The sequence below is a fragment of the Polypterus senegalus genome, chromosome 7, assembly GCF_016835505.1.
Source record: "Polypterus senegalus isolate Bchr_013 chromosome 7, ASM1683550v1, whole genome shotgun sequence".
NCBI lineage: Eukaryota > Metazoa > Chordata > Cladistia > Polypteriformes > Polypteridae > Polypterus > Polypterus senegalus.
The window spans coordinates 8,789,674-8,817,562 of record NC_053160.1 but is presented as its reverse complement, the minus strand read 5'-3'; the positions used below and the strand labels follow the sequence as shown (position 1 = coordinate 8,817,562).

Here is a 27,889-nt window from a genome sequence, read left to right as displayed (position 1 = left end):
AACGCGTTTTTCATATTGTAGTAGTAAATGACAAAATGTAAGCTTAAACTATATAATGTATGAAGCCTGAAGTCCAAATATCAAACACTTTCACAAAAGGTACAAATATAACAGAACAAGTATGCTTTTATTCAAAAATATAACTGCAGAAAAAAGCCACCTTAGCATGCCATATTGACACATATTTACTACAGCTGCCACGATAGCGTAATGTTATCAACCGCTGACTAGTATTCAAAAAGGTCATGAGTTCGATCCCACATGGTTCAGTTTTGAGAAGTAAACTGCTCTTATTCCTAATATTTTAGAATAAAAACATACATTTGATTTCAGTGTGTAACAGCCAGTAATTTATATAGTTTTTTTTTTTTTATTCACTTTTCATTCTCTCAGTCGTGTTCAGGATCCTTCCCTGCCCCCACCCACCCCATCTGAGAATGCTGTTTTCACATAAAGATGCGCTGTAGCTCTGCAGTGTACTTGTGACTGCATTCTCGTACCAATGCTTGCGAACTGAAGTGCCTGCGTGCACTTTTCGCGGCATTACACGTCTATTTTTTTGAGCATGCTTGTGTCGCTCAAACACAGGAACATATGTTGGTGTACAAGAATAAAAAACAAGTGCACTTTTATTCTAGACTATAAGTGAAGAAAAAATAAAGCAAGTTACAGTAGGCGGTTGATACGACAGCTTGCGTGGTGCAATGCTAAGAACTGCTGATTTCCGATCCGTGCTATATAAAATCATCACATTCAAATATTATCAATTCTTACACACCCTTCCTACATTCACGACATGTGTACTTGTTGCAGTGTACACATCTCTCTGTGCTATTGTTCCTATTACACTGAATGAGCACCTGACATTTTACTTTCTTCCCTATATAAATAACTTTCGAGTATAGCGCGTCTCCAAATAAATCACATTCGAGTATAGCGCGTCTCCAAATAAATCACATTTGAGTTATGGCGCGTCTTTATGTGAAAACAGCATTGTCAAAGGGGTATGGTGGGGGATCGTTAACGCAACTGAGAGAATGGAACTGAATTTATTCAGTGCAGCAGTTTCAACGCACAGTACATGCAATATTATTTGAAAACGAACAGAGTCAGATCGGGCGCATATTCAAACCCGATCTGACGCTGTTCGTTTTCAAATAATATTGCATTAGTGCAATGATGTTTTTACATATATTGTCTCTTTCATTCATTTTGCGGTTTGTAATCAGTGACCGCGTGTTTTTTCCCCGATCTTGCCAGTTTCGCACATGTTGCTGTATGGTGCCGTTTCTTTTGTACTCCAGGACATGCAGAGGACAGAATAGTACAGAGCAGTAAGTTCAGCGCTATATGCAATCAGACAGACAAACAGGCAGAGAAAGCACTAGATATATAAATAAACAGGGAAGGCACTGTATAATAGATATATAAAAAACAGCTAAGGGGATAGATATATAGATAGGTAGGAAGGAAAGGCGCTATATGATAGGCAGACAGGGAAGCTCCTATATAATAATAAAATTACTGTTATTACTATATAGACAGGGAGTTCAGCGTCGCAGCGTGTATTCAAACCCGATCTGACGCTGTTTGTTTTCAAATAATATTGCATGTACTTAACTATTTTAGAATAAAAACATACATTTGATTTCAGTCAGTCTGTAAGAGCCAGTGTAAATGCATGATAATTGTAAATGTTAGCTTTTTTTTAATTCAGTTCCATTCTCTCAGTCGCGTTCACGAAACAACAAACCCAAAATATAAACCCCCAAATCTGACAATGCTGTTTTCACATAAAGACGCGCTATACTTGAATGTTATTTATATAGGGAAGAAAGTACAATGTCAGGTGCTCATTCAGTGTAAATGGAACCATAGCACAGAGAGATGTGTACACTGCAACAAGTACACGTGTCGTGAATGTAGTTGTTGTTGGACAGACTGCAGTTTTTGAGTCTCAAAACTCTGTGAGCAACACTGGACCATCACAAGGAACAGGCCTGTCTCAATGTCACTTCACCCTGCACACCTGTGACTATAAATATCACAGCAGCTCATGTCATCTGCAGAAATCCTTTGATGATTCTGAACTTCTGGGGTGTATTGATAGGCAGGAGGAGTCAGGTGGAGAACTGTGGTTCCTGATGCAGAAGGAATTGTCTAGAACTTAACATCAGCAAATACAAGTACAGGCTTGAGCCACACCAAACGGCGTCTATGTCACAATTCAGGGAGTGGACACGGAGATGGTGCACTGCTACAAGTTCTTGGGGGTCCACATCAGTGTCAAGCTGGACTGTTCTTTTAAGACACTGGAACTTGATAAGCAAGGGCAGAGAAGATTCTTTGTGTGATGAGACAGCACTCCTTTAATGTTGGTAGTGACATCTTTTACATGTTATATAACTCAGTGATGGCCAAAGCGATATTCTGCATTGTGATGTGCTGGGAAGGTAATTGTGAAAAGCTAAATTTCCCCCAAGGGACAAATAAAGTGAAATTTATCTATCTAAAAAAAGCAAGTGTTTTAAATGTAATCCGAATAACCAGGGCTGTGGAGTCGGAGTCAGAGACAATTTTGGGTACCTGGAGTCTGCAAAAATGTACTGACTCCAACTCCTATTAAATTTAAATTATAATGAAAAAAAAATACAGTAAGTTCAAATGTCGCATTTCACAAACAATAGTCATAAATAAGTACTTACAGTCATATGAAATAGTTTGGGAACTCCTGTTAATTCTTTTGATTTTTGTTTCTCATTGGCTGAGCTTTCAAAGTATCAACTTCCTTTTAATATATGACATGCCTTATGGAAACAGTGGTATTTCAGCAGTGACACTAAATTTATTGGATTAACAGAAAATATGCAATATGCATCATAACAAAATTAGAAAGGTGCATGAATGTGGGCACCAACAGAGATATGTCATCAATACTTAGTTGAGCCTCCTTTTGCTCCTTTGAGCCTCTCGACGCTGTCCTCCTATAGCCTTTGATGAGTGTCTGGATTCTGCATGGAGGTATTTTTGACCATTCTTCATACAAAATCTCTCCAGTTCAGTTCAATTTGATGGCTGCCAGGCATGGACAGCCTGCTTCAAATCATCCCATAGATTGTCGATGATATTCAAGTCAGCCATTCCAGAACATTGTACTTCTCCCTCAGCATGAATGCCTTTGTAGATTTCGAACTGTGTTTTGGGTCATTGTCTTGTTGGAATATCCAACCCCTGTGTAACTTCAACTTTGTGACTGATGCTTGAACATTATCCTGAAGAATTTGTTGATATTGGGTTGAATTCATCCGACCCTCGACTTTATCAAGGGCCCCAGTCACTGAACTAGCCACACAGCCGCACAGCATGATGGAACCTCCACCAAATTTGACAGTAGGTAGCAGGTGTTTTTCTTGGAATGCGTTGTTCTTCTTCCGCCATGCAAAGCACTTTTTGTTATGACCAAACAACTCCACTTTTGTCTCACCAGTCCAAAGCACTTTGTTCCAAAATGAATCTGGTTTGTCTAAATGAGCCTTTGCATAGAACAAGCGACTCTGTTTGTGGTGTGAGTGCAGAAAGGGCTTCTTTCTCATCACCCTGCCATACAGATGTTCTTTGTGCAAATTGTGCTGAATTGTAGAACGATGTACAGATACACCATCTGCAGCGAGATGTTTCTGCAGGTCTTTGGAAGTGATCTGTGGGTTGTCTGTAACCATTCTCACAATCCTGCACATATGCCACTCCAGTATTTTTCTTAGCCTGCCAGACCTGGTGGGTTTAACAGCAACTGTGCCTGTGGCCTTCCATTTCCTGATTCCATTCCTTACAGTTGAAACTGACAGTTTAAACCTCTGAGGTAGCTTTTTGTAGCCTTCCCCTAAACCATGAGACTCAACAATCTTTGTTTTCAGATCTTTTGAGAGTTGCTTTGAGGATCCCATGCTGTCTGTCACTCATCAGAGGAGAGTCAAAGGAAAGCACAACTTGCAATTGACCACCTTAAATACCTTTTACCACTCATGATTGGACACTCCTGTCTATGAAGATCAAGGCTTAATGAGCTCATCATACCAAGTAATCAGCATTGAGCAGTGACAGGCATTCAAATCAGCAAAATGACAAGGGGACCCAAATTTTTGCACAGCCAGTTTTTCACATTTGATTTAATTTCATACCTTCATAACTAAATACTGCTTCACTAAAAATTTTTGTTCAGAAAGCACCGCAGTACTCAGATGTTCCTAGGAACTGAAAGACATACCATTGTTACCTTTTTTGTTGAAAGTAGACTCAATTATTATGCAGGCTGAGAGGGGTTCCCAAACTTTTTCATATGACTGGCTCTGATGTAAGAATAAAGCCCAGCGCATAGTTGTATTCCAATTAGTGTGAAGTTCAGCTGAGCTATTATAGTTTACAACCTAACTTTCTCATATTGCAATCTAGATTATGGTACATTACAAAAAGTGTTTTCATTTAAATTAAGATATAACTTGTTTAACAAGTTAATTTGAGTGTAAACAAGTGTAATGATGTAGGTGGAGACGCGTGCTGTGGCCTGATGTGTGTTCAGGGGTTCTTGTCTTTCATTTAAACTGGCCTATACGGTAGAGAGTCAGCTTCCTAGCCAGTAGTTCTGTGGTTAAATGATGTGTATGTTGCCTTTCTTTAATCAACATGGAAAATATATTAGCATATTAAATACACAGGAGTCCGAGTCTGAAGTACCAGAAATTAAGGAGATGGAGTCGGAGTTGAAGGATTCATCTACCGACTCCACAGTCCTGTGAATAACAATTACCAAACTGATTTACTTGAATTCCACATTATACTATATACTTCCCTCTGACATAATAGGGAAACTTAATACAAATGTGCAAACAACACAAAACATCTGAAGCCATATTCTAAGCTTAGAAACAGAAGGCAGCACACTGGCAAAGACCACTTACTTGAGTTTGGTTATATAATCTTCTTTGTTGGCCACTTGTATTTTTAGAACTGAGAGTTCAGAACACACTTCATTATGATGGCTTTGCAGGTCTTCAGTTTGTTGCTTTGCTTCCTTAATCTCATCATTCAGTAGCTGAAACAAACGAAATAATTGCAACAAACAATGAAATATTTTTCCTTTTTAAATAAAACTTAGAAATGAAAAATATGTGTACGAAAAAAGTATACTGGAATAAACAAAAGGTATGGCGAAGTATTCCTTATGTTTACTAGTGAAACATTTGGAAACATCAGCCTGTATACGTTTTCAGCCTTTAGTGCCCTTCATAATGTTTGGGAGAAAGACACATTTTTCCTTCATTTCCTCCTCTGTTCAACAGTTTAAAATTACAAACTAAACAGTTCAGTTATGATTAAAAGGCACACTGCAGACTTTCATTCTATAGTATTTGCATTCATTTAGGTCACAGCATGTAGAAATGACAACACTTTTTATACACAGTCTTCCCAATTCAGTTACAAGTGTTTGTGATTCTTCAGTTGTGTTTCATGGCTTCATAAGATACCTCGGCTTGCTTTTACCCTTTGGAGTCTGCAGTTGTCCCGGGTTACCATAAGGGCTCATTTAAACTTCACGGTCAGAACGCGTACGCGCCCGCATCATGGCTGCCACGTATTCCCAGCATTCATTTCACCTCGGAAATTAGCACGCTGCGTGCGCGAGTTGCAGTACCAGCAAAAGTCGGGGGGGGCGCAGTGTGCTAAAAGTCGGAACATGACATCAGAGTCTCTGTTTACTATCTACATGTGACAGAAAGCCTCTATGGAGATCCTACGGGATGAATGCTTCGATGTGGTGAAGCAAAATGCCAACATACAGATGCATTCGTGGTGCTTTTATATTCAAGCGTCCCATATTCCCGATCGTAATGACACGATACATTTTAAAAGTCTTGCATACCATCTTTTGTGCTGTCTTTTTTTTGGCAACTTAACAACAGCAGCATAGTGTACAGCGCTGTATTTGAGCCACTGAAAAAAATAAATGACATGGTGAAAACATGTATTTTGTGATTAAAGTGGAAATTTCGGCTTTAACTTCGAAATGTCCACTTTAACCTTGTAGTTTACTTTATCATTAATGCAGACCATCGTAAGGGCTCATTTATACTTCACGCGACGCGACGCATGCTGCAGAGGACGCTCCTGCTACACAAGCATTGAAGTGTTTATACTTGCGCGCGTACTTTACGTAAATCTGGAGGAGTCCACCAGGTGGCAGTGTGAGATATTATCACGGTGAGAACATGTTTGGGTTCTCTGTGTTGTGAATTGCCTAAAACACCTATTAAATTCCGATAACACCTTACCGCAATATCTGTGAAAAGGATGTTTATTGATTAAATCCATCAATCCAGGGATGTGTCCATTCCAACAAGCATTGGGCACGACTGAGAAACAATCCCTGGACGAGGTCTCCGCTCATCGCAAGGTGACTAGCATCATTTTAGCGGCACCAAATCCCCAAATCTGCTTATCTTTGGAAGGAAACTGGAGCACAGTGTGGAATACAAGCAGGAAATACCAGCAACGTAACTCCCTGCGAGACAGCAGTGCTATTGCTCCGCCACCGTGTTACCCCCATGTGTGTAATTATTAACAGTATTCATTATTTAAATGAAATTATATGTAAAATGTAACATACACACTTTAATGCATTTCATCATGAAAGTGATATCAAGTATGAATCTAAAGATTCTAAATGTGCAGAGAGTTGGAATATCATACATTTAATTTGTTCTGTGTGGTGATCTTTTGCTGCTTGCCGCAGCTGTCAGGTCCAAGAAGCTCGTAGCGATTAAAAACTGGGATGACGTTTACGATGGTCTGCTTTAATGATAAAGTAAACTACGAGGTTAAAGTGGACATTTCGAGATTAAAGCCGAAATTTCCACTTTAATCACAAAATACACGTTTTCACCGTGTCCTTTATTTTTTTCTCAGTGGTTCAAATATAACGCTATACATTATGTTGCTGTTGTTAAGTTGCAAAAATAAAAAAATTAAAAAAGACGACACAAAAGATGGTATGTGAGACTTTTAAAATGTATCGTGTCATTACGATCGGGAATATGCGACGCTTGAATATAAAAGCACCACGAATGCATTTGTATGTCGGCATTTTGCTTCAACACTTTGAACCATTCATCAAACAGCAAAGCACGCACATCGATCCCCGAAGGATCTCCATAGAGGCTTGCTGTCACATGTAGATAGTAAACAGAGACTTTGACGTCCGCGTTCCGACTTTTAGCACACTCGCCCCGACTTTTGCTGGTACTGCAACTCGCGCACGCGTCGCGTTAATTTCTGAGGACCTGCTCAGAGGACGCGTGAAATGAACGCTGGGAACGTGTGGCAGCCATGATGCGGACGCGTACGCGTTCTGAGCGTGAAGTATAAATGAGCCCTAAACGTCATCCCAGTTTTTAATCGCTACGAGCTTCTTGGACCTGACAGCAGAGGCAAGCAGCAATAGATCGCCACACAGAACACATGACATGTATGATATTCCAACTCTCTGCACATTTAGAATCTTTAGATTTGTACTTGATACAACTTTCATGATGAAATGCATTAAAGTGTGTATGTTACATTTTACATATAATTTTGTTTAAATAATGAATACTGTTAATAATTACACACATGGGGGTGTCACGGTGGTGGAGCGATAGCACTGCTGTCTCACAGGGAGTTATGTTGCTTGTATTTCCTGCTTGTATTCCATACTGTGCTCCGGTTTCCTACCAAAGATATGCAGATTTGGGGATTTGGTGCCGCTAAAATGATGCTAGTGTATGCGAGTGATTGTATTTACCTTGCGATGAGCTGAGGCCTCGTTCAGGGATTTTTTCTCACTCGTGCCCAATGCTTGTTGGAATGGACACATCCCTGGATTGATGGATTTAATCAATAAACATAATTTTCAGAGATATTGCAGTAAGGTGTCATCAGAATTTAATGAGTGTTCCAGGCAATTCACAGCACAGAGAAGTCAAACATGTTCTCACCGTGATAATATCTCGCACTGCCACCTGGTGGATTCCTCCAGATTTACGTAAAGTACGCATGCAAGTATAAACACTACAACGCTTGCATAGCAGGAGCGTCCGCTACAGCATGCGTCGCGTGAAGTATACTCCGGGCCTAAAAATAAGAGCTGTGCCATTTAAAGTCAAAGAAGCCATCATGAGTCGGAAGAAAATGAACTAAACCATTCGAGACATCAGTAAAACCTTAGGAAGACCAACATCTGGAATATCATTAAGAAGAAAGAAAGCACTGGTGAGCTCATTAATTGCAAAGGGACTGGTATACCAAACAAGACCTCAACTGCTGATTACAGAAGAATCCTCACTATGGTCAAGTCAAAGACCCAAACGCCTGTCCGACAGATCAGAAACAGACTTGATGAGGCAGATGTGTGCATATCAGAGATGACTATCTGCAGAAGACGTCAGAAACAGAAAAACAGAAGCCACACTGCAAGATGAAAACCATTAATGAGACAAAAACAGGATGGCTAGCTTACAGTTTGTGAAAAAAGAAAAATGACTTAAGAGCCTGCAGAATTATGGAATTCAGTATTTTTGACAGATGAAACAAAGATGAACCTCATCAGAGTGATGGAAAGAGGAAAGTTTGGAGATGAACAGGAACTGCCCAAGATCCAAAGCAGACCACCTGTTAAACATGGTGATGGGGGTGTGATGGCTTGGGCATGTATGGCTGCCACAGGTACCGGCACACTTATCTTCACTGATGATGGATCTCCTCACAGCAGTGACACAACAAATTGTATGGAAACATCTGATCTCCATCCATCCATTATCCAACCTGCTACAGGAGTCTGCTGGAGCCAATCCCAGCCAACACAGGGCGCAAGGCAGGAAACAAACCCCGGGCAGGGTGACAGCCCACCACAGGGCGCACGCACGCGCACACACACACACACACACACCAAGCACACACTAGGGACAATTTAGGATCACCAATGCACCTAACCTGCATGTCTTTGGACTGTGGGAGGAAACTCACTCAAACACGGGGAGAACATGCAAACTCCACACAGGGAAGTGAACCCAGGTCTTCTAAATGCAAGGCAGCAGCGCCACCCACGTGCCCTCCCAACATCTGATCTGCTCAAGAAAATGAGTATGTGCTTCCATGTGGATAACACTTCATCCTACAAGAAGATGATGACCCAACATATTACTGAGTCAACACAGGAGTTTTTCAAAGCTGAAAAATGGAACATTCTGGAATGGCCAAATCTGTCACATAATTTAAATCCAGATGAGCAGGCCTTCCATAAGCCAAACATAAGACTTAAGGGGAACAAGCTCCCTGAAACAAGAAGGAGCTGAAGATGGCTGCATTAGAGGCTTGGCAGAGCATCACCAAACAATGAATCTCAGACTTCAAAAAATCATTGCATGCAAGGGATGCAGTATGTGACAAAGTCCTAAATATGATGGTTTTAATAGATCTGCCATTGTTGTGTCACCAATATTATGGTGCCCTATAATTTATGAACCATTTAAAAAAAGTGTTGTGACCAAAATGTATGCAAATCTCATTAAATGAAAGTCTGCAATGTGCACTTTAATCACAATGTCTGAACTGTTTGGTCTGTAGTTTTAAACTGTGGAGCAGAGGGCTAAATCAAAGAAAATGTGTCTTTGTCCCAAACATTATGGCGGTCACTATATATAATATATAAGCATTTGCATAACAATGTCTTCTGATTTTAATTAATAAAGAAACCGCTCATCAAACATTAAAAATTTAATAATCATCTTTCTAAAATGTCAAGAGTGAGAAGGATCTGCATTTTTCATTCTGGATGCCAGGGTTTCATTATTTTGTAAACCAGTGTTGATGGTTTTATGGTTGGACTCAATGGTCCATGAAAGCCCAACATAAACAGAACAGAAAAACTTCCCCACATAAAACAAGGTAATCAGGGCATTCAGCGATGTAATGCCATACAAATTAATAGTGAAATGTAAATTCAGTGCAAGGTTTACTCTGTTGCACTGTTAAGAGTTTCCATTGAATAAGACTCACACGCAGGGTGGCGTAGGAGTGTAAAACAGCAGGGGCTCTCAGCCTCCTTATTCACCTGTGAACTCCACATTAAAAAAAAAAGCTACAACTACTACATATGATAGCATCTAATATGACCCACAACTAGATCTACATCTCATTATTGTTTGGCTGTTGGTTAAGAAAGAATGAAACAATTAAGGGTTTTAAATTAAAAAGCAATTCAATTAAAATTAAGGCAAAGAAGTATGTGCCATTAGCAGCAGTAATTGGTCACTAATTAAGAAAAGTACCTGAAATTAAATCCTGCAGCCACTCCAGCTGTCCAGGACTGCTTGACTTATGGGGCTGTAGGACAGACTGGCATTACCCATGTTGCGATGCATTGGCACGTACAGTACAATTTTAGTAAACACCTTCAGCATGGGAAAGGTGCTATATAAATAAAAAGTATTATTATTACTAAAAAGCAAATGGCCAGACACTTTAAATAACAGCTCAAGTGTCAGTTCTCTCCCCAGAGGGATCCTTTGGAATGCAGCCTCTGGGACTCATCTGATATAATGATTTAATTACACAGTGACACCGAGAGATGTCCCCATGATGCAATCATCTAAGTACTTGCTCAGCAAACAATAAATCAATGATTGGCAACCTTGATGGACAAAATTTTGAACCAGTTGTAAACCAAAAGGTTGGGCTTAAGTGCACCCAAGATACCAATGTCAAATATCTATTCCTTTCTTTAAAAACTATTGAACGCACCTTACCTATGCTCTCATTACACGCTCACTGCTCTCAAACTGGCCATTATCTCTTCTCCAAACAGCAGGACCCGATAGTCTATGGTGTGGCTGTAACAAAATCTGGAGAGATCACTCTTACTATGAAGGGCAATCTGGTGCTTGACTGAAAGAGTTGTCTGTATTGGAGTTAGACAAGGGTGCCATTAGTCGACACCTTGCTAAGGAACAGCAAGTGCACAAGCAAGACAGAGACCACTCAAGGCCAAACGTTTGTCTTGCTAAAGACAAAAGCTGACTGATCACCAACTGCCCACCAGAAATAAACTTTATGCTTAGCAGAGGAGGACACTGTGTGTAAAACCTCAAAGAGAAAACTGCAGTATTGCCCATAACTAGAAGGTGCAGCCAAGGCAAAGAAGGAAAAAATCCTGTGAACAGACAGAAAAGCAAGCTGAACATCCTTCCATGAGAAAGCAAACTCATAAGGATTTAAACAAAACATTCTTCACACCAAACCATAAGTGCACCTACTCTCATTCCGACAAGTATGAATTGTAACTTAATAGTTACAATAAAGCCAGCTAACGTATTATGGTATTGGTATTACTGCAACAGAAAAGAAATCACCTTAGTGAAGCATACGTTTCTAGCTGTTACAAGCTTCTAATCCTAAACCTAGTAGGAAAATTAAGAGCAGCATCTTACTAACACACACAGAACAAACCTGTGTTTGGGGTAAACCACTGTAGACTAGCTGTGCACAAATGAATGGATGCCAGAAACTTTTACAAGCTAAAGGAGACACTCTCTTGTAGCACTTTTAGCTGTAGGATCATTCCTCCACGGTGTGCTGAGGGGGGCTTCTGGGATCTTTTCTGCCTACTACCATCATGCAGTTCAATGTTTCCTGCTGATGTCCCGAATGAAATGCTTATATTTTAAGTTCATTTTGCAATTTCTGAACAATATCTATCTATCTATAGACTGACTGCATTATTTATTTAAAACTCTGTTTTTATGTGTTTCTGCAGCCTTTAAGCTGCAGACAGACAGACAGACAGACAGAGAGAGGTAACCGGATGTACAATTTAAAGCGATTGTTATTTTCATGGGAACTGTTACCTATGCATAATAGAACTATTTTACATTACAGAGAGTAATTAACCATAGTTGAAAATAGTACATTTATGTTTCATTTTGCATTGGAGGTATTCATTGAGTTAAACGTTTTCGTTCTGTTTGGCTTTGAAATTAGCATGTAAGTACTTTATAAAGTTACACTTTTACTGTAACACTTAAACAATATTTGGAATTACCTTTTTGGCAATATTGCATTGAATTTTGATTCCATTTTTGGACCTATATTGTGGCAACACAACATATAACTGCCCATGAGTGAATATCGTTTCTTTCTCTCTAATAAATAAATCGACTTTTTACATTACAGTGAGTAATTAGCCATAGCTATAAAATTGTAAAACGTAATTAATTGAAAGAAAATTATGTTTCATGTTGCGTTACAGGTATTCGTTGAGTTATACGTTTTCATTCGGTTTGGCTTTGAAATGAACACACAAATACTTTTTAAACTTACACTTTTACTGTAACACTTCAGTAAAAACATAAGCCAAACAACAAATCTTTTAATTCTCACAGATACGCCTCTTCATTAGGTAGAAACACTACTTTTCCCTGATGGCAACACGAATTAGATGATCTACAAGTTTCCAACTTAAACTTTAAAGCCGAACAATATCTACATACTTCTGTAAGCACTTTGAGCTACATTATTTGTTAAGAAAATGTGCTATATAAATAAATGTTGTTGTCATATCACCTATGTCCATATATTCAATCTCTTTTCCCTGTTCCGTTATTTCACTGAGTAATAATTTCCATTAGTTTGTGCTAATGCGATCTTTACTATCAGTTTTTCGTGCCTTTCAAATTCTACATAATCTTTAACCTGCTCTGCATGTGTATTGCGCCAATGTTTTTGAACCTCTTTCTGACGTTCTACTTTGTTTTGTACTCTTTGTCTTTGTCCCAGCTTGGTCTGGGCTGATTATTACTTTCCTTATTTTCCAAATTTTCACTTAGATTCTTTTCTCTCCAATACTTTTGGGCCTCTTTTCGATGCGCTGCCTTTTCTTTTTTGCTTAGTTGTTGATGGGTCATCTAGACCATATAGTCCATTTCTGGACATTAATTCTATTACGAATGAAACAAAAAGACTGTATGTATAACAATACTGTCCAGAAAAGCTTCTTTAAAGGATGAAACTGAGGATTTTTCATAAACAACTTAAAATGAGGGAAGTGTAAAAATTTATATGAGCTGAGAGTGCAGGAAGTGTCTAACAAAAGTATTCACACGATTGAGAGGTGATTGGACCCTGTGCATGGTTGAATATGGTTGACAGGAGTGCGGGACTTGAAAAAAATTGCCTAGCAAAAGTCTCGTCTCACAGGATTTGAAATTATCTCTTTGAAAAAGTCTCGTCCCAGGATTTCCTTTTATATATATATATATATATATATATATATATATATATATATATATACACTGTATATATAGTCACACACATGCACATGGGAGACAGCTTAAAGGCTGATGGTAATTACCCACTAGACTAGAAGGCTCTAATCCTTGCGCATCTCCTCTCTCTGTAGAATGGAAGATGGACAACTACTCCACTACTGACATCATTCCCATTGTGCTTCCACCTGGACCCGGCTCTTCCTGACTTATGACCATTTACCCCGGGAATCAGCCATCTTGTTTCCAGTTCATGATCAAACTTGCACATGAAAAGGAGTCTCCACACTTCTTGTGTGCTTTTTCTTAACCAAGATTCCATCCATTATTCCAATCCGCTATATCCTAACTACAGGGTCATGGGGGTCTGCTGGAACCAATCCCAGGCAACATAGGGCACAAGGCAGGAAACAAACCCCAGGCAGGGCGCCAGCCCACCGCAGGTCAACAAGATGGCTGGTCTTATATTTTACTATAAGAACTCTGGTGAAAAATAAAGTTACAAATTCTGGCTATGTAACAATCCTCATGGCGTGATTTATTAACGTGAACTATCATTTAAGATAAGCTATCTTTCTTGGACTTTAATTTTCGCATAGAGCTGAAATCCTTCTCAGCAAAAATATGCTTTATAATTTGCATTTTAAAACATTTAATACTACTATAATGTATCTGGTGATTTTTCTTTCTGGAAAATGGTAAAATAAAAAATAAATATACCCTTTACATTTTGACATTAGAAAATCTATGACGAGAAAAGGCCAATCCTGTCAGCATGTGATATAAGGCAGGAACTACCTTGAATGAAGCAATTCCATCAGCCAGGCTTTAGTCTTCTTTGTAAATTATTTTTTTTCATCTTTTAATGTGGCATTCTGCTTTGCTTCAGAGGTATTTTTAGAAAAAATAAAAGTAAAATAAGGTCTGAAAAATCCTCACAAGCTGTTGTCTGTAATGGGATTTTGGATTTTCCCAATATTCTGTGATACTATCAGCATTTATCTGAGTACTTTCACACAAAGTAAGAGACACATTTTGGTTAGGTACAGGATATTTTTCCATTTATCTTTGTATAATAATGTGCCTTAGTGCCTTTGTTAAAAGATAATATGAGATTTATAAACATGAAGTGTTAATGGAAGAATATGGTTTGACTTGTGCCCCCGGTGAATAATTCTGGATATAAAAGCAATTCCTCTGGCTTTTAAGTTATTAACTAGAATTGCATCCTTATACTTGGGAATAGGTTTGATATTATCATCTATATTAAACAGAAAAGACAGTAATAAACACATAAGGAAAACATTAACTGATCCAGTTTATACAATGAAAAAATATTAATTATATCTGAGGCATCTTTGAGAAACATTAGGATAATGTACGTGTTTCCTCTTGTTCTATACAAAATAAAATAACTCAAAAAATATATTCTTAATAACAGTAACCTACTAAAAAACTTTTTGAAGACATAGCATAAACTATATTTTTTGTATGAATACTCTTCATTTTCAAACTCAGGATGAGGACCGGAATAATTAAAATATCATTCTTGTTATATACAGTATCTTGCAAAAGTTTGGACACCTTGGCCAAATTACATATTTTGTTGACATATCTAGAAGTAGATACAAGCAAACAAGGTAACATAACAGCATTTGTACGAAAATGTTAAAAAACAGATTTATGTGATTAAACAAGAGTATATTTGTTATTTACGAAAGTTTGGGCACCCTGCTACTTTATTACTTAGTAACTCCCACTTTGGCAAAAATCACAGGATTTTTACCCATTCTTCCTTGCAGAACGCTTCCAGCTGTGATAGATTCTTTGGCTGTCTTGTGTCGAACAGAAAGCACCTGCTCCCTGAAAATGTGTTCTTAGTAAATTGTAGCTCAATACCTGAACCTCTACAAGTCCCTTTCCAGTCACCACAGTGGAGAAATAAAGACAAGAAAAATATTATGGGAAATAAAGGATACATGTAGCTTTCACTCCTACTATATACATTGCAGTACATATTATAAAACATACTATACCTGTACCTGAGGAGAAGCAACGCAAAATATTGAAACTATAGACCAGCAAGATTAACATGCATCACAGGTAAATTAATGGAAGGAATTATTAAGGGTAAGACTGAGCAACACATGGCAAGAACAGGTGTTTTACTAACATGCTGGAATTCTATGAAGAAGCAACAAAAGGATGTGACCAGAGTAGTGCATATGATGCAATTTATCTGGACATTCAGAAAGCATTTGATAAGGTGCTACATGAGAGGGTGGGCATCAAACTAAAAGAAGTGGCAGTTCAGGGTGTGGTGTGTAGATGGGGGCAGAATTGGTTCAGACACAGGAAGCAGAGGGTGATGGTGCAAGGAACCTCATCAGAATTGGCTGATGTTAAGAGTGGTGTCCAGCAGGGGTCAGTGATGGGCTGCTGTTATCTCTATATATAATCTTCATTTGGGTCTTGATCTTTGTTTGTCCGCAAATGAATTAGAAGAAGCACTAGATGGCAGTAGAGAGACAGCTAAAACATAGGCATTGCATTAAGAATCTCCTACAGACTACTGAAGACTGTAGTACGCCAGTCACACCTCAAAACGCAGACATTCCAACTAAACAAATTGTTGTGCTTTAAATTAACTAAAGAGATCTTCATTTAGATCTTGATCTTTGTCCGCGAATTCCACACATGCGTAGATCACCTTCTAGTTTAGTATGTTGTTGTTACTCACGGATATTCAACAATGTGCCAGAATAACGAAAGGGGTGGTGGACAGTGTTACGCTGGTTAGCTCCTAAGGCCTGGTTAGAGAATGAGATTGCCGAAGATAAAAGGTACATGCCTACGTAACATATGAATAAAAGAAAGACAGTGGGTGAAATGAATGACAACATAACAGCACGTTCCAGAAATTATTATTGTTGCGTTGTAGCCGGAGAGTGCTGCGCGTCTCACAGTTGTACCGTGGCTTGCTCACATGTGAGTGAAGTGATCTCTATTTATGCTTTAAAGAGCCTGGATACCTATGTGTCCCCCTTTTATAACCATTGCTCCGTGTATATTGCCTTACTCTTTGGATTGCCACAAAGCAACCTGCAAGACTGGAGAAAGGTTGAGAAGACATTGTGAGAGGAAACGACAGCATCCTAAAAACAAGACGGACTGTGAACGGACAGAAACAGAAATGCTGCTACACCACCACATAATTACGATTCGGACAGTGATTCCGAGTGGGCCGTTCCTATCGAATCAATGTCCAAGGGTTTTCTTTTTTAATTTTGTTTCCCTTATAAAAAAATCATAATGCTGTGCGACGAAGGGCCCAGTTCACGACTGGCAGCCGCGATTAAACAGGGAGCCCTTCACAGACAACTTTAACACGCGCAACGTAGTTGGGCGCACATGGCTAGTATTTAATAAATATAAATGATTTGGATAAGAATATAAATAACAAACTGGTTAAATGTGTAGATAATATCAAGTACAGCATATAGGCTTGGGCAGATTTGTGCCAGATTAAATTTAATGTCAGTAAAAGTAAAGAATCAAATGTAGGAATTAAAAATGTTATGTTTGTATACACAATGGGAGATCTGAACATCACCTTAGTACACATTATGAGAACGATTTAGGACACTTCCAGCCAGAGTTCTGAAGCCATTAAGAAGGTTAACAGAATGTCAGGTTATATAGTGCCTTTATATGGAGTACAAGTCGAAGGAGGTTATGCTGACACTTTATAACACACTGGGGAGGCCTCATCTGGAGTACTGTGTGCAGTTTTGGTCTCCAGGCTACCAAAAGGTCATAGCAGCACTAGAAAAAGTCCAGAGAAGAGCGACTAGGGTGATTCAGGTCTGAGACCACCTCAAGAAAAATTACTTGAGACCTTAAATATCTTGGGGAGCTCTAACTCCTGCATGGTGCTCCTTTCCTTTTTTCACCATACAATTGTATAAAACAAAAACAATACACTGATCTTGTATAAAATGCTGAAAAGAAATGTGTCATCTTTAATTCATTGCCTTTTGGTGACCAGTTCTTCTTCTGCTCACTTAACTATTCACAATAACAGACATTTTAAGCAAGGGGGTCCAAACATTTGCATGCCACTGTAGATCTTTGTTTCTGTTCTCATAACATTTTCTTTTTGTTCCTAAATGTAAAATGTCAGGCTTGATACCCACACCTTGGATATACAGTACTAGATTGCATAAAATAATGAGAAAACTTTAAATGTCTGAATTCAGTGGTTTCACAGTAATTACCATTTCATACTGTAGATTTCACATTTGTTTTTGCCTTTCCATTAAAAAGTAACAGAAACTATTTAGTTCACCTTTAAGTTTATGCACAGAGTACAATATAATTTTTATTTGCAAGTCTCCCTCAGGCTAATATCTATAGTAATCCCAACAAATTCACAAATGATTATTTTTGTATATACACAGAGTAAACAGGGTAAATTGTCTTTTTGCAGACCTTTGAGGGTCAGAGTACAGGGTCAGCCATTGTACAGCAATTTTCAGGTTAACGGCCTTGCTCAAGGGCCCACTGAAGTAGGACTCCTTCTTGCAGTAACAGGATTTGAACCAGCAGCCTTCAACATACCAGCGAAGTTCCTTAATCACAGAGACACAATTCCCATTTGAAACTTTTCTTAACCATTCAGTGGTTAATAAAATAAGTTAAAATAAAAAAAAAACTTTATATCCATACTTGTGCCAATTCATGGCCCACCTGGTGGGCATCTTAAAGTAACTTGTTAAAAAACTCATATCACTGTCACAAATCAATGTGGCTGCTGTTCAGCTATGGGCGTAATAAAATTGCAAGTCTGGTGCTAAACCAAGGTGCATGGGCCTCTATGCCTGCACAAAAATGGGGTTCAAATGATGCTACCATCTATTCCTTCCTCCTTGCCATCGCTAGGCTACATACATAGCAGGGTACAATGGTATGAAGCCATTTGCTACAGAGGACGCACAGAGCTCTGAGATGACCCATTGCAGGATTCAGGCCGCATGCCTCCAAATGGTATCTTCCAAGTACACAAAGCCCAGTGGATATCAAAATCAAGTCTCTTATATAAAATAAAACTGTGTAGTATTTTTATATAACCCATGCACATCCTTCCATATACTTTAAATCATCTCCAGATTACTTATAATACCTATCAGTATACTGCTGCTGGATTGTGAATTTCCCCTTAGGATTAATAAAGTATCTATCTATCTATCTATCTATCTATCTATCTATCTATCTATCTATCTATCTATCTATCTAATGCAATGTAAAGTCTATGTAAATACAGTGTCAGTGTCATGCCAATGTATTCATCCCCAACGTTTTATCCTGTTCTGTCACATTATAACCTGGAATTAAAATTAATTATTTCCGAGATTAGTGGCATTTGATTTACACATCATGTCTATGACTTTGAAGCTGCATTTTTAATTGTGACACAAACAATAATTATAACAAAAACCACAAATCATGATTTTGCATAGAAATTCAACTCTAAACACAATATTTTGCAGAGTCCTCCGTTTGCTGTGATTCCAGCTGTATGTCTCTTGGTGAATATCTTGGAGTGGCAGGTGTGAAGATGTTTTCTGTTTCCCCATTGGTCTGAAGTATGGCTGTTTGGTTCTGGCTTGTATCAGAAGCCTTTAAGTACCACGATGCCCTATTGGCTCTAGGGTTTGGACAGAAAACCTATAAATTTGATTGCTTTACCCAAAAAGATGAAAGACCATCTCACACCATGAACTGAAAAAGACAACACAATGAAGAGCACACGTCAGCAGCCATATTGAGACAGGCATGTGGCCTGTTCTGAAGAAAGCTGATCAAAAATTAGGACTTAACTAGAGACATTTTAAGTAACTAACAAGTTTGTGTGCCGCCTGAAACTACACATCACCATTTCTCAGGTTGTCTGGTTGCCAATATTCAAATGTAGTTTGCATATTGTTATGATTTGTGAATATTACCAATAATACATTGTTTAAATTGAAACTTAATTCCTGCTTGTCTTTTACTACACCTAATTGCCTGAGGTTATAGATGTAGAAGGGAAGGTGGGGAGAAGTTACCTCATAAACAGTAGTGAGTCTGAGAGATTTGAGGCATTCTGACAAAGGCTACATATTAATAACACAAAAGGGGAAAGTAGAGTAAAATATTGCTCTACCGATACAAAACTCTCATGAATTATCCTGTATTTAGTGTCATCCATCTGTCCTTCAATCCAAACCAGTTTTCCTGTCCTCACAGAGTGATGCTGCCACCACTATACTTCACTGTAGGAATGGTGTTCTTGGGGTGGTAGGAAGTGGTGGGTTTGCACCACACATGGCATTTCCCATGATGGGTAAAACATTAAATTTTAGTCTCATCTGACCAAAGAACCTTCTTCCATGTGTTTGGGGAGTCTACCTCATGCTGTTGGGCAGACTCCAAACGTGTTGTTTTATTTTTTTTCTGTGGAGTATAAGCCTTAAAGTGGTCCTATGGACAGATACTCCTATCTCTGCTGTGGATTTTTGCATTTCCTTCAATGCTGTGTTATCTTTGGTGTCTTTGTTGCTACTCTGTACAATGCCCACTTTGCCTGGTCTGTAAGTATTGGTGGGCAGCCTTCTTTTATCAGATTTGTAATGGTGCCATATTCTTTCCATTTTGTTATAATGGATTTAATGTTGCTTCATGGGATACTCAAAGTTCTGATTATTTTTTTTTTAACTATAACCCTACCCTGATCTATACTTCTCCAGAACTTTGTCTCTGACCTACTATACTTGGAGTGCTCCTTGGTCTTCATGTTGCTTGCTTACTGGTAATGCAGAATCAGGGGCCTTTCAGAGCAGATTTCATGTGGTACTTGGATTATCACTAATCAACTAATTATGTGCCTTGTGAAGTTAATTGGTTGGACCAGATCTTACTTAGGAGTTAACATAACAAAGGGGATATGCACTGACAACTCTTCAGTGTTTGCTTGTTTTTTTATACTTACACAAGGCATTTTATTTTTATTCCACTTCAGTACTTTGGACAATATTTTTAAGTTCTTTACATAAAATACAAATGAAAATCCATTTTAATTCCACATTGTAATGCGACAAAATAGGACAAACAATGAATACTTTCGCAAAACACTGTGGTTGTTATACAATACTGTGCTGTTTAGGAAACTATGACAAGAAAGTCTGTACATGTTCAGTACAGACGCACCTATAGGGATGCCTAACTACATGTTACACAGTAGCAGTAACACAACATTTCCTTCCAACACTTACAAATTGCTTTCAATTTAAGACTTGAAAGAGAAAATACATAGAATAAAAAACATTTAAAATACAAAGTATGTATCGAAAATATAATCATTAAGAAAATAATTTATTCTCTCTCCCTCTCTCACAAAAAACACTGTGTTAATACTTTGAAGCAGGAGTTGCCAGCTCCGGTCCTGGAGGGCCACCGTGGCTGCAGGTTTTCACTCTAACCCTTTTCTTAATGAGTGACCTGTTTTGCTGCTAATTAACTTCTTTTGAACTAATTTTAATTGACTTTCTCTTGAAGACTCAGACCCCTTGATTGTTTCTTTTTCCTTAATTAGCAGTCAAACAATAATGAGATACAAAATGAGCCAAAACAACTGGTGTCCATCATGCAATATCTGAAAATAAAGAGAGATGAAGGTCTCTGGAATGTCAATCTGTTCAGGTCCCTAAAACATTTGACCAGTGCTTTTAGAAAGAGAAAATCAACAATTTCGGAAATGTCTGCTAAAGCACCACAAGAGCAGCAACAAACCACAAAATTAAAGAACAAGTTTAATTAATGAAAAGAAATGGCACTTCATTAAGCAGCTGGTTGGAGTTTGAGGCCCTGACTTAGTTGGTCTTCTCTTGGCTCACTCACTTCACATTTCATTTCTGCTTGGGTGCCATTTAAGGAAAGAAATAAAAAATTTGAGAGGAACAATGGAGAAATTCAGGGGAAGAAATCTTTAAAAAGCAATTCTATTAAAATGAATTCACAAGAAGTTAATTAGAAACACAAACAGGGCACTCATAAAAAAAAAAGGGTTAGAATGAAGCCACGGTGGTCCTCCAGTACCAGACTTGGTGACCTCTGCTTTGGAGGATGCTCAATAATTCTGTAATGACTCGGGGAGCTGGGAAGATTCAGGGGTGTAAGAGAGTGAGAAACAAATTAGCCTCTTTATGTGGATTGCTGCGGAGTGATCCTAAAATTACCCATTTGGCTTCTTCCCTGCTGTTTCTGCCGTGCTGTTCAGGTCTTCTGCAGCGCCACATGTTCCTAGCTGCTCTGTCCCATTTGTAACTTAATGCACATGACCTCACTACACCCCACGTGCCACACTGTTCTCCTGACTTTTGTGATCAGCCCCAAATCCGAGACACACTGGCGGCCAAGCATATGGCCCAATGGGTTAATAATAATAATAATAATACATTTTATTTATACAAGGGGCCTTTCTGAAAACTCAAGTACGCCGAACAAACAATAAATAAATAAATAAATAAAAGACACAATTCTAAACAACTAAAAAAATCAGAAAATATTTAAAACCAAACATAACCACTGTAATCATAAAGAAAAAGCCATTTTAAACAGATGCGTTTTAAGTTCACATTTGAAGGATGAATATGATTTGATATTTCTTAGCTCGGCAGGTAATGAATTTCAGAGCTTGGGAGCAGAACGACTGAATGCTCTGCTCCCCGAGGTGGTTAGACAGGCGAGAGGGATGGTCAGATGGATGGAGGAAGAGGATCTAAGGATACGGGAGGGAATGGCAACATGAAGAAGGTCAGACAGATATGGAGAGGCGAGGTTATGAATGGCCTTAAATGTTAATAACAGAATCTTAAAATCAGTTCGAAACTTAATCGGGAGCCAATGGAGCTGCTGCAAGACCAGAGAAATATGGTGAATAGATGAGGTTCGAGTAATGATGCGTGCTGCAGAATTCTGGACTAACTGAACCTTATGGAGAGATTTATTCGGGAGACCAAAAAGGAATGAATTGCAGTAGTCCAGCCGAGAAGTAACAAGACTGTGAACAAGAATGGCAGTGGTATGAGGAGTGAGGGAGGGGCGAATGCGATTAATATTACGTAGGTGGAAGTAAGCAGACTGGGTGATGTTATTAATGTGAGATTGGAAGGATAGAGTACTGTCGAGGATGACACCCAGACTCTTGACCTGAGGTGATGGGGAAACAAAAGAGTTATCAATAATAAGAGAAAGATTATTGGTTTTGGATAATGATGATTTTGAACCAATGAGGAGAACCTCAGTTTTGTCACTGTTTAATTTAAGAAAATTCAAAGAGAACCAGGATTTAATTTCAGCAATGCAGTCAATAAGCGAAGGAGTTGGAAAAGAGGAGGTGGGTTTACTAGCAAGGCAGAGCTTGGTGTCATCAGCATAACAGTGAAAATTAATGTTATACTTACGGAAAATATTGCCAAGGGGAAGAAGGTAAATGATAAAAAGAAGAGGCCCCAGGGCTCACACCTGAAGTAACAGCAGTGGGTTGGGAAGTGAAGGTTTTAAGCTGTATGAACTGAGTGCGGCCTGAAAGGTAGGATCTAAACAAATCAAGTGGAATGTGGGTAATGCCAATCAAAGATAATCTATTAAGGAGAGTGGTATGACAAATAGTGTCAAAGGCCGCACGCAGATCAAGGAGGATGAGAATAGTGATTAGGCCGGCGTCAGCAGCCATAAGAAGGTCATTTATAATTTTAACAAGTGCCGTTTCCGTACTATGAAGGGGGCGAAAACCAGACTGGAACTTTTCATATAGATTATTATGAGATAAGTGGGCAAGAAGTTTTTTTTTTTTCAAGAATTTTGGAGATAAAGGGCAAGTTAGAGATTGGGCGAAAATTATTGAAGTTAATAGGGTCAGTCCCAGTTTTTTTCAGTAGGGATGTAGGAGCTGGGAGTCGTAATCAAAAATGTGTGCTTTTCGGAAGGGGTTAAATTTTTTTTTTCGTCTTTCCCTGAATATTTTTGATCCACAGATGGTTGAATTTGTGGATGATGAACCTGGGAATACGAAGGGTCAACTGTACACATTATATACTAAAATAAAAAGGATTTTATCAAGATCAGAAGAAAATGGATATGGTCTGATGGTCTTGTGGGTTCAATGAGCTGGGTTCACTTGTCATCACATCACTGTGAGGCATGTAAAGTGCCCATAAAAAGTATTCATGCCCTTGGAAGATTTCACATTTTATTGTTACACAACACTGAATCACAGCGTCTTTAATTTGTTTTTTTGATAACACTGCTCAACAGAAAAAAAAGACTCTTTTAACGGCAAAGTGAATGGAAACAGATCTCTGCAAAGTGATTTAAATTAATTACAAATTAAAAAATTGGCTGCATGAGTATTCACCCCTTTTAATAGGACACACCTAAATCATCACTGGTGCAGCTGATCGGTTATAGGCCTCCATATAATTTCTTCAATGGAGACTGTCTAGGGTCTCAACTGATTGTTGTAATAAATGCACACTGAATTACATCTCAGACGACGTCCCTTTCAGATGCGGTAGTTTACAATTTCAGAAATATGAGGTCTGACAGTTAAGTATGCAGACTCATCCTAGCAAAAATTGCTACATACCACATTGCTGAATATCACTATGGTCACCTTCGAAATAGTCCCCTTGGGAAGCTATGCACCGACACCAGCGCCAATTTTTTAGGAATGGCCATCAGAGCTGTCGTCGTATTATGCTCGATTTCCTGAATGTCAACAAAATGTCTTCCTTTCAATAGTTTCTTTATCTTCAGGTAAAGAAAAAAAGCCATTGGGGGCCAGATCAGGTGAGTAGGGAGGGTGTTACTTGTTTAGTGGTGTAACGGGCAGCCAGGATTCTTACCCGGGATAGAACACCTCTGAAAGGGAAGAACCAGGGGTAGGAGCTTGCAAGGGGCAATACCTCCTCCGGGACAACAGAGGGCAGCCCAACTGGCTTGCTACAGTGCCCTGGAGGAGGGAAGCTCAACACTGCTGGTGCCCGTGGCCAATGCCAGGTGGTGTATGAAGAACGGCTGAGCCTTCCTCTGCAGGGCTGCCATCTCACCTGGAAGGAGATCATAGAACAGCTGGAGCACTTCCTGGTGCTCTATAATAGGGGACTGCTGCAAGAGCCAGAGTCAGGAGGTGGAGGATGAAGCTTGAGGGAGGAGTGGAGGCAGAAGAGACAAGGAGAGAAAGGAACTGCGTGGTGTTTTACGGTGTGAGCTGTAAATAAACCCTGTGTAGTGCTGAGACTTGTGCCTCTGTGTCTGGTGTGTCAGGTTAGGCTTCACACCGGCTAAAGACTCCCTTACAGACAGTGCCTCGTGAGCTGGTGTTTGTTCCGACATTCTTGCGATGACACCTAAGAACATGCAACAACAATAATGAATGCCAGTCAGCAAGACACCCCACACGTTGACACAAACACAGGTGTGAGACCCTGATATACCAAGGTTATGAAACCTTACCAAGCTGCCAATGTAAGTACATGGTGGCAAATTCGCAAACTTAATTATCAGACCTCATATGCTCACAATGCTATTGGGTTTTAACGAATCAAGAGATAATTTCAAAGAGATTCTGTCGACGAGTGCTTCATACAGAGCAGGGCACTTCCACCATCTCCAACAGGAGTAAGTTACTCAGAAACAAAAAATAAAATCTATAATTTATTAGCCTGTAACTTTTCAGTCCTTTGCCAGTACACAGTAGGACCTCTACAGGTTAATTACTGCATAGATGCAAGCTGGAGATCAGGAGCTAATATGGCCCTGCCTATACAGGCCAAATGATCTCCTATCGTTCCTTTTCTCATAATCCAAAATTTTATTATTCCAAGCTATGCATATTGTAAAATTTCCATTTTCTTCAAGCTGCTGTTTGTGATGCCACGCTCATGCTAGTTATATCTAATCCACTGGGATTTTTCTTCAATAAGGCTTCACAAAGCCAGACTCTCTGGCGACTATTAGAAACAATGGCAGCACATGTTCAGCCTGTGCCTGTTAGAACACACTGGGTAGGAATGGAAACTCTGTCCAAATTTTCTGCAGGTGGCCCATCTTCCCACTGTCTCATTGAAATTAAGATATTCTGTTAGCGTTACACAAAACATACGTAACAAAGAGCATAAAGCTATGGAACCTCCTCAATCTCAGCTACATCCCAAAGAATTAACACTAAAGCCGCATAAATTTGTTCTTTTAATATGTTTACAACTCAAACAATTTATCATTTGAGAATACGAATGTATACATGATTTTGGTATGCTTTACACAAAGCACATTATGGCAAGGTTGCATTTGTTGGATTCAGTAATTATACTGCAAAATACACTTATATGAAAGATTTAGTTACTGAATAAATGAAATCTTAATAAAACAAGATTTCCCAGATTGCCAATATATACCACATTGCTTTAGATTCTTTGGGGTCATCTACAAATTATACAAGATGCCCTAATTATAAAGGTAAAACAATTAAGCAGAGCAAGACCGAACAACTGGCATCAAACACAGCACAATGCATCAATAAAGAAGAAATTCTCTAAAGGACAACTTTAATTAATAACATCCTGAATTAGATGTGAAATAATTACAAAGATGCAGTAATTACTCAGACAAAGACATAAAAACATCTATGGTATACCGTTAAAGATGTCAGAAGGCTAAAAAAAGGATTCTGATCAAACAGTGGATGAACAACAAAAGAAAGTTTAGGTAACTAATTGTTTAGGTGAGAAGGTGCCAGAATCGAAACCCAGCTGATGACAGGTTTACATGTTATTTTTTAAAAGTTAAGAATGCTGTGCCTGGAAAGCAAAAGCAAATTTGACTGCAAAATGGGCTAAAATACGTTCTGCCGTAGATTTCCGCCATCTTTATACCTAGCATCTATCAAACTGATCATGCGGCTACTCAATAGGAAGCTTCTTAATGCAGGAGAGCTGAGAAAATCCCACAGATGTGGAATGAGTTATCTCTGTTGAAGTGACTATAATAATATAGACACCAATATACCATATACACAGACAGACAGACAGAAGAACGGAGCGATAAATAAACAGAGTGACAGACAGACAGACAACAGACCAGATAGACAGACAGACAGAATATCTCCAGCTCTCTGACTGTGTCTGGCTTGTCTGACTCTTTTTCTACAATTCCCATAAAAACTATTCACACTGTTGGGAGTTTTCATATTTTATTGTGATCTCTAATATTACTAATGCCGCAATTATTTCACTGTACAAACAGTAAAAATATAAACTGATATATATAAACAATGAGATTAAATTACCAAGATTAATATGTTGCTATTAATAATAAATATTAATTTTAAATATTACTAAATATAGTACTCCAAAAACAATAAGATGATAACAAAATTTGAAAATGTGAAATTAGGAATTCTACCTAAAGTTTAATGAGATTAACTAAATCTTCCCCTTCCTTTCATAATTTCTTTCAGGATTAACTGTATATTTAGTATTTTTGTTCACATATCATCAGTAAGTTTGTTTGTTGTTTGTTCTTAAGAAGGCACAAGATTGAGAATGCTTACTCATACAAGCAAATGATGCAGAATGGAATCAGATGCATCACAGCATTTTCAGCAGGTTCCTTAGGCTCTGAAAAAAAGTTTTTACCCAGAACACCAACATTTTCCACTTATTCAGCAAACTTTCCTTGAAACCATTACATGTGAGGTGCACAAACTGATTTCGCTCTCTTTCAGGAGACATCATTTGTGAGACACATGCAAATAAGAACCTCTTTTGTAAACTCAGGCCTCTCTTTTATATGTGGCTTGTTTATGCATTTTGTATCTGGATTGTATTCGGGGATAATTCAGACAGAATATATGTATACCAGGCACTAAAATGTGTCTTCTGTGTCCACATGTACCACATACCTTCAAAATCTTGTGTAAGATTCAGGGTTTGATCATCGGTCACGTTTAAAAGCTCACCACATTTTTATGTGGCTTGATTAACCTGATCACAAGTGAATTTGCACTTTGTTTTTAATGTAATTGAGAGACATCAGGGACTTGGAGTGTGAGTAAGGTTCTAGGCTGCCTCTGACTAACTTTAGAACATTACAAGAATTTTCATGAGAACAAAGCGTGCCAGCCCATTCCACCTAATTCCTACAAAACAATATCAAGTTTCCCTAAAGTCCTGCTTCTGCTAAGCTATTTAGTAACATATGAAACGGTGTCTATAGTTCTTTGTGTGAAGATAAGCTTCCTAATGTTAATGGAAAAATTTATATTTAACAAGTTTCCAACTGTGCCATTATGTTCATGTTCAACCCATTTCAAAGTCACAGCCTCAATCCACTGTAATAATTCACAGTAACATAACCTTCATTGCTTTAAACACTCCAAACATGTCCTCTTGATCTCTGCTTGCTTAAGGTGAAAATGTTCCACTCCTTCAGTCTTTCCT

General features: G+C 38.6%; 1 protein-coding gene across 1 annotated transcript in view; it reads right to left on the bottom strand.

The window, feature by feature from the left end:
* The window catches only part of cntln (centlein, centrosomal protein), a 503,405-nt gene that overhangs the window by 374,341 nt on the left and 101,175 nt on the right, over positions 1–27,889 (bottom strand). Inside the window, exon 7 of the mRNA XM_039758210.1 lies at positions 4,956–5,089. Coding sequence (XP_039614144.1) covers positions 4,956–5,089 — 134 coding nt within the window. The remainder of the gene's footprint in view (positions 1–4,955; positions 5,090–27,889) is intronic.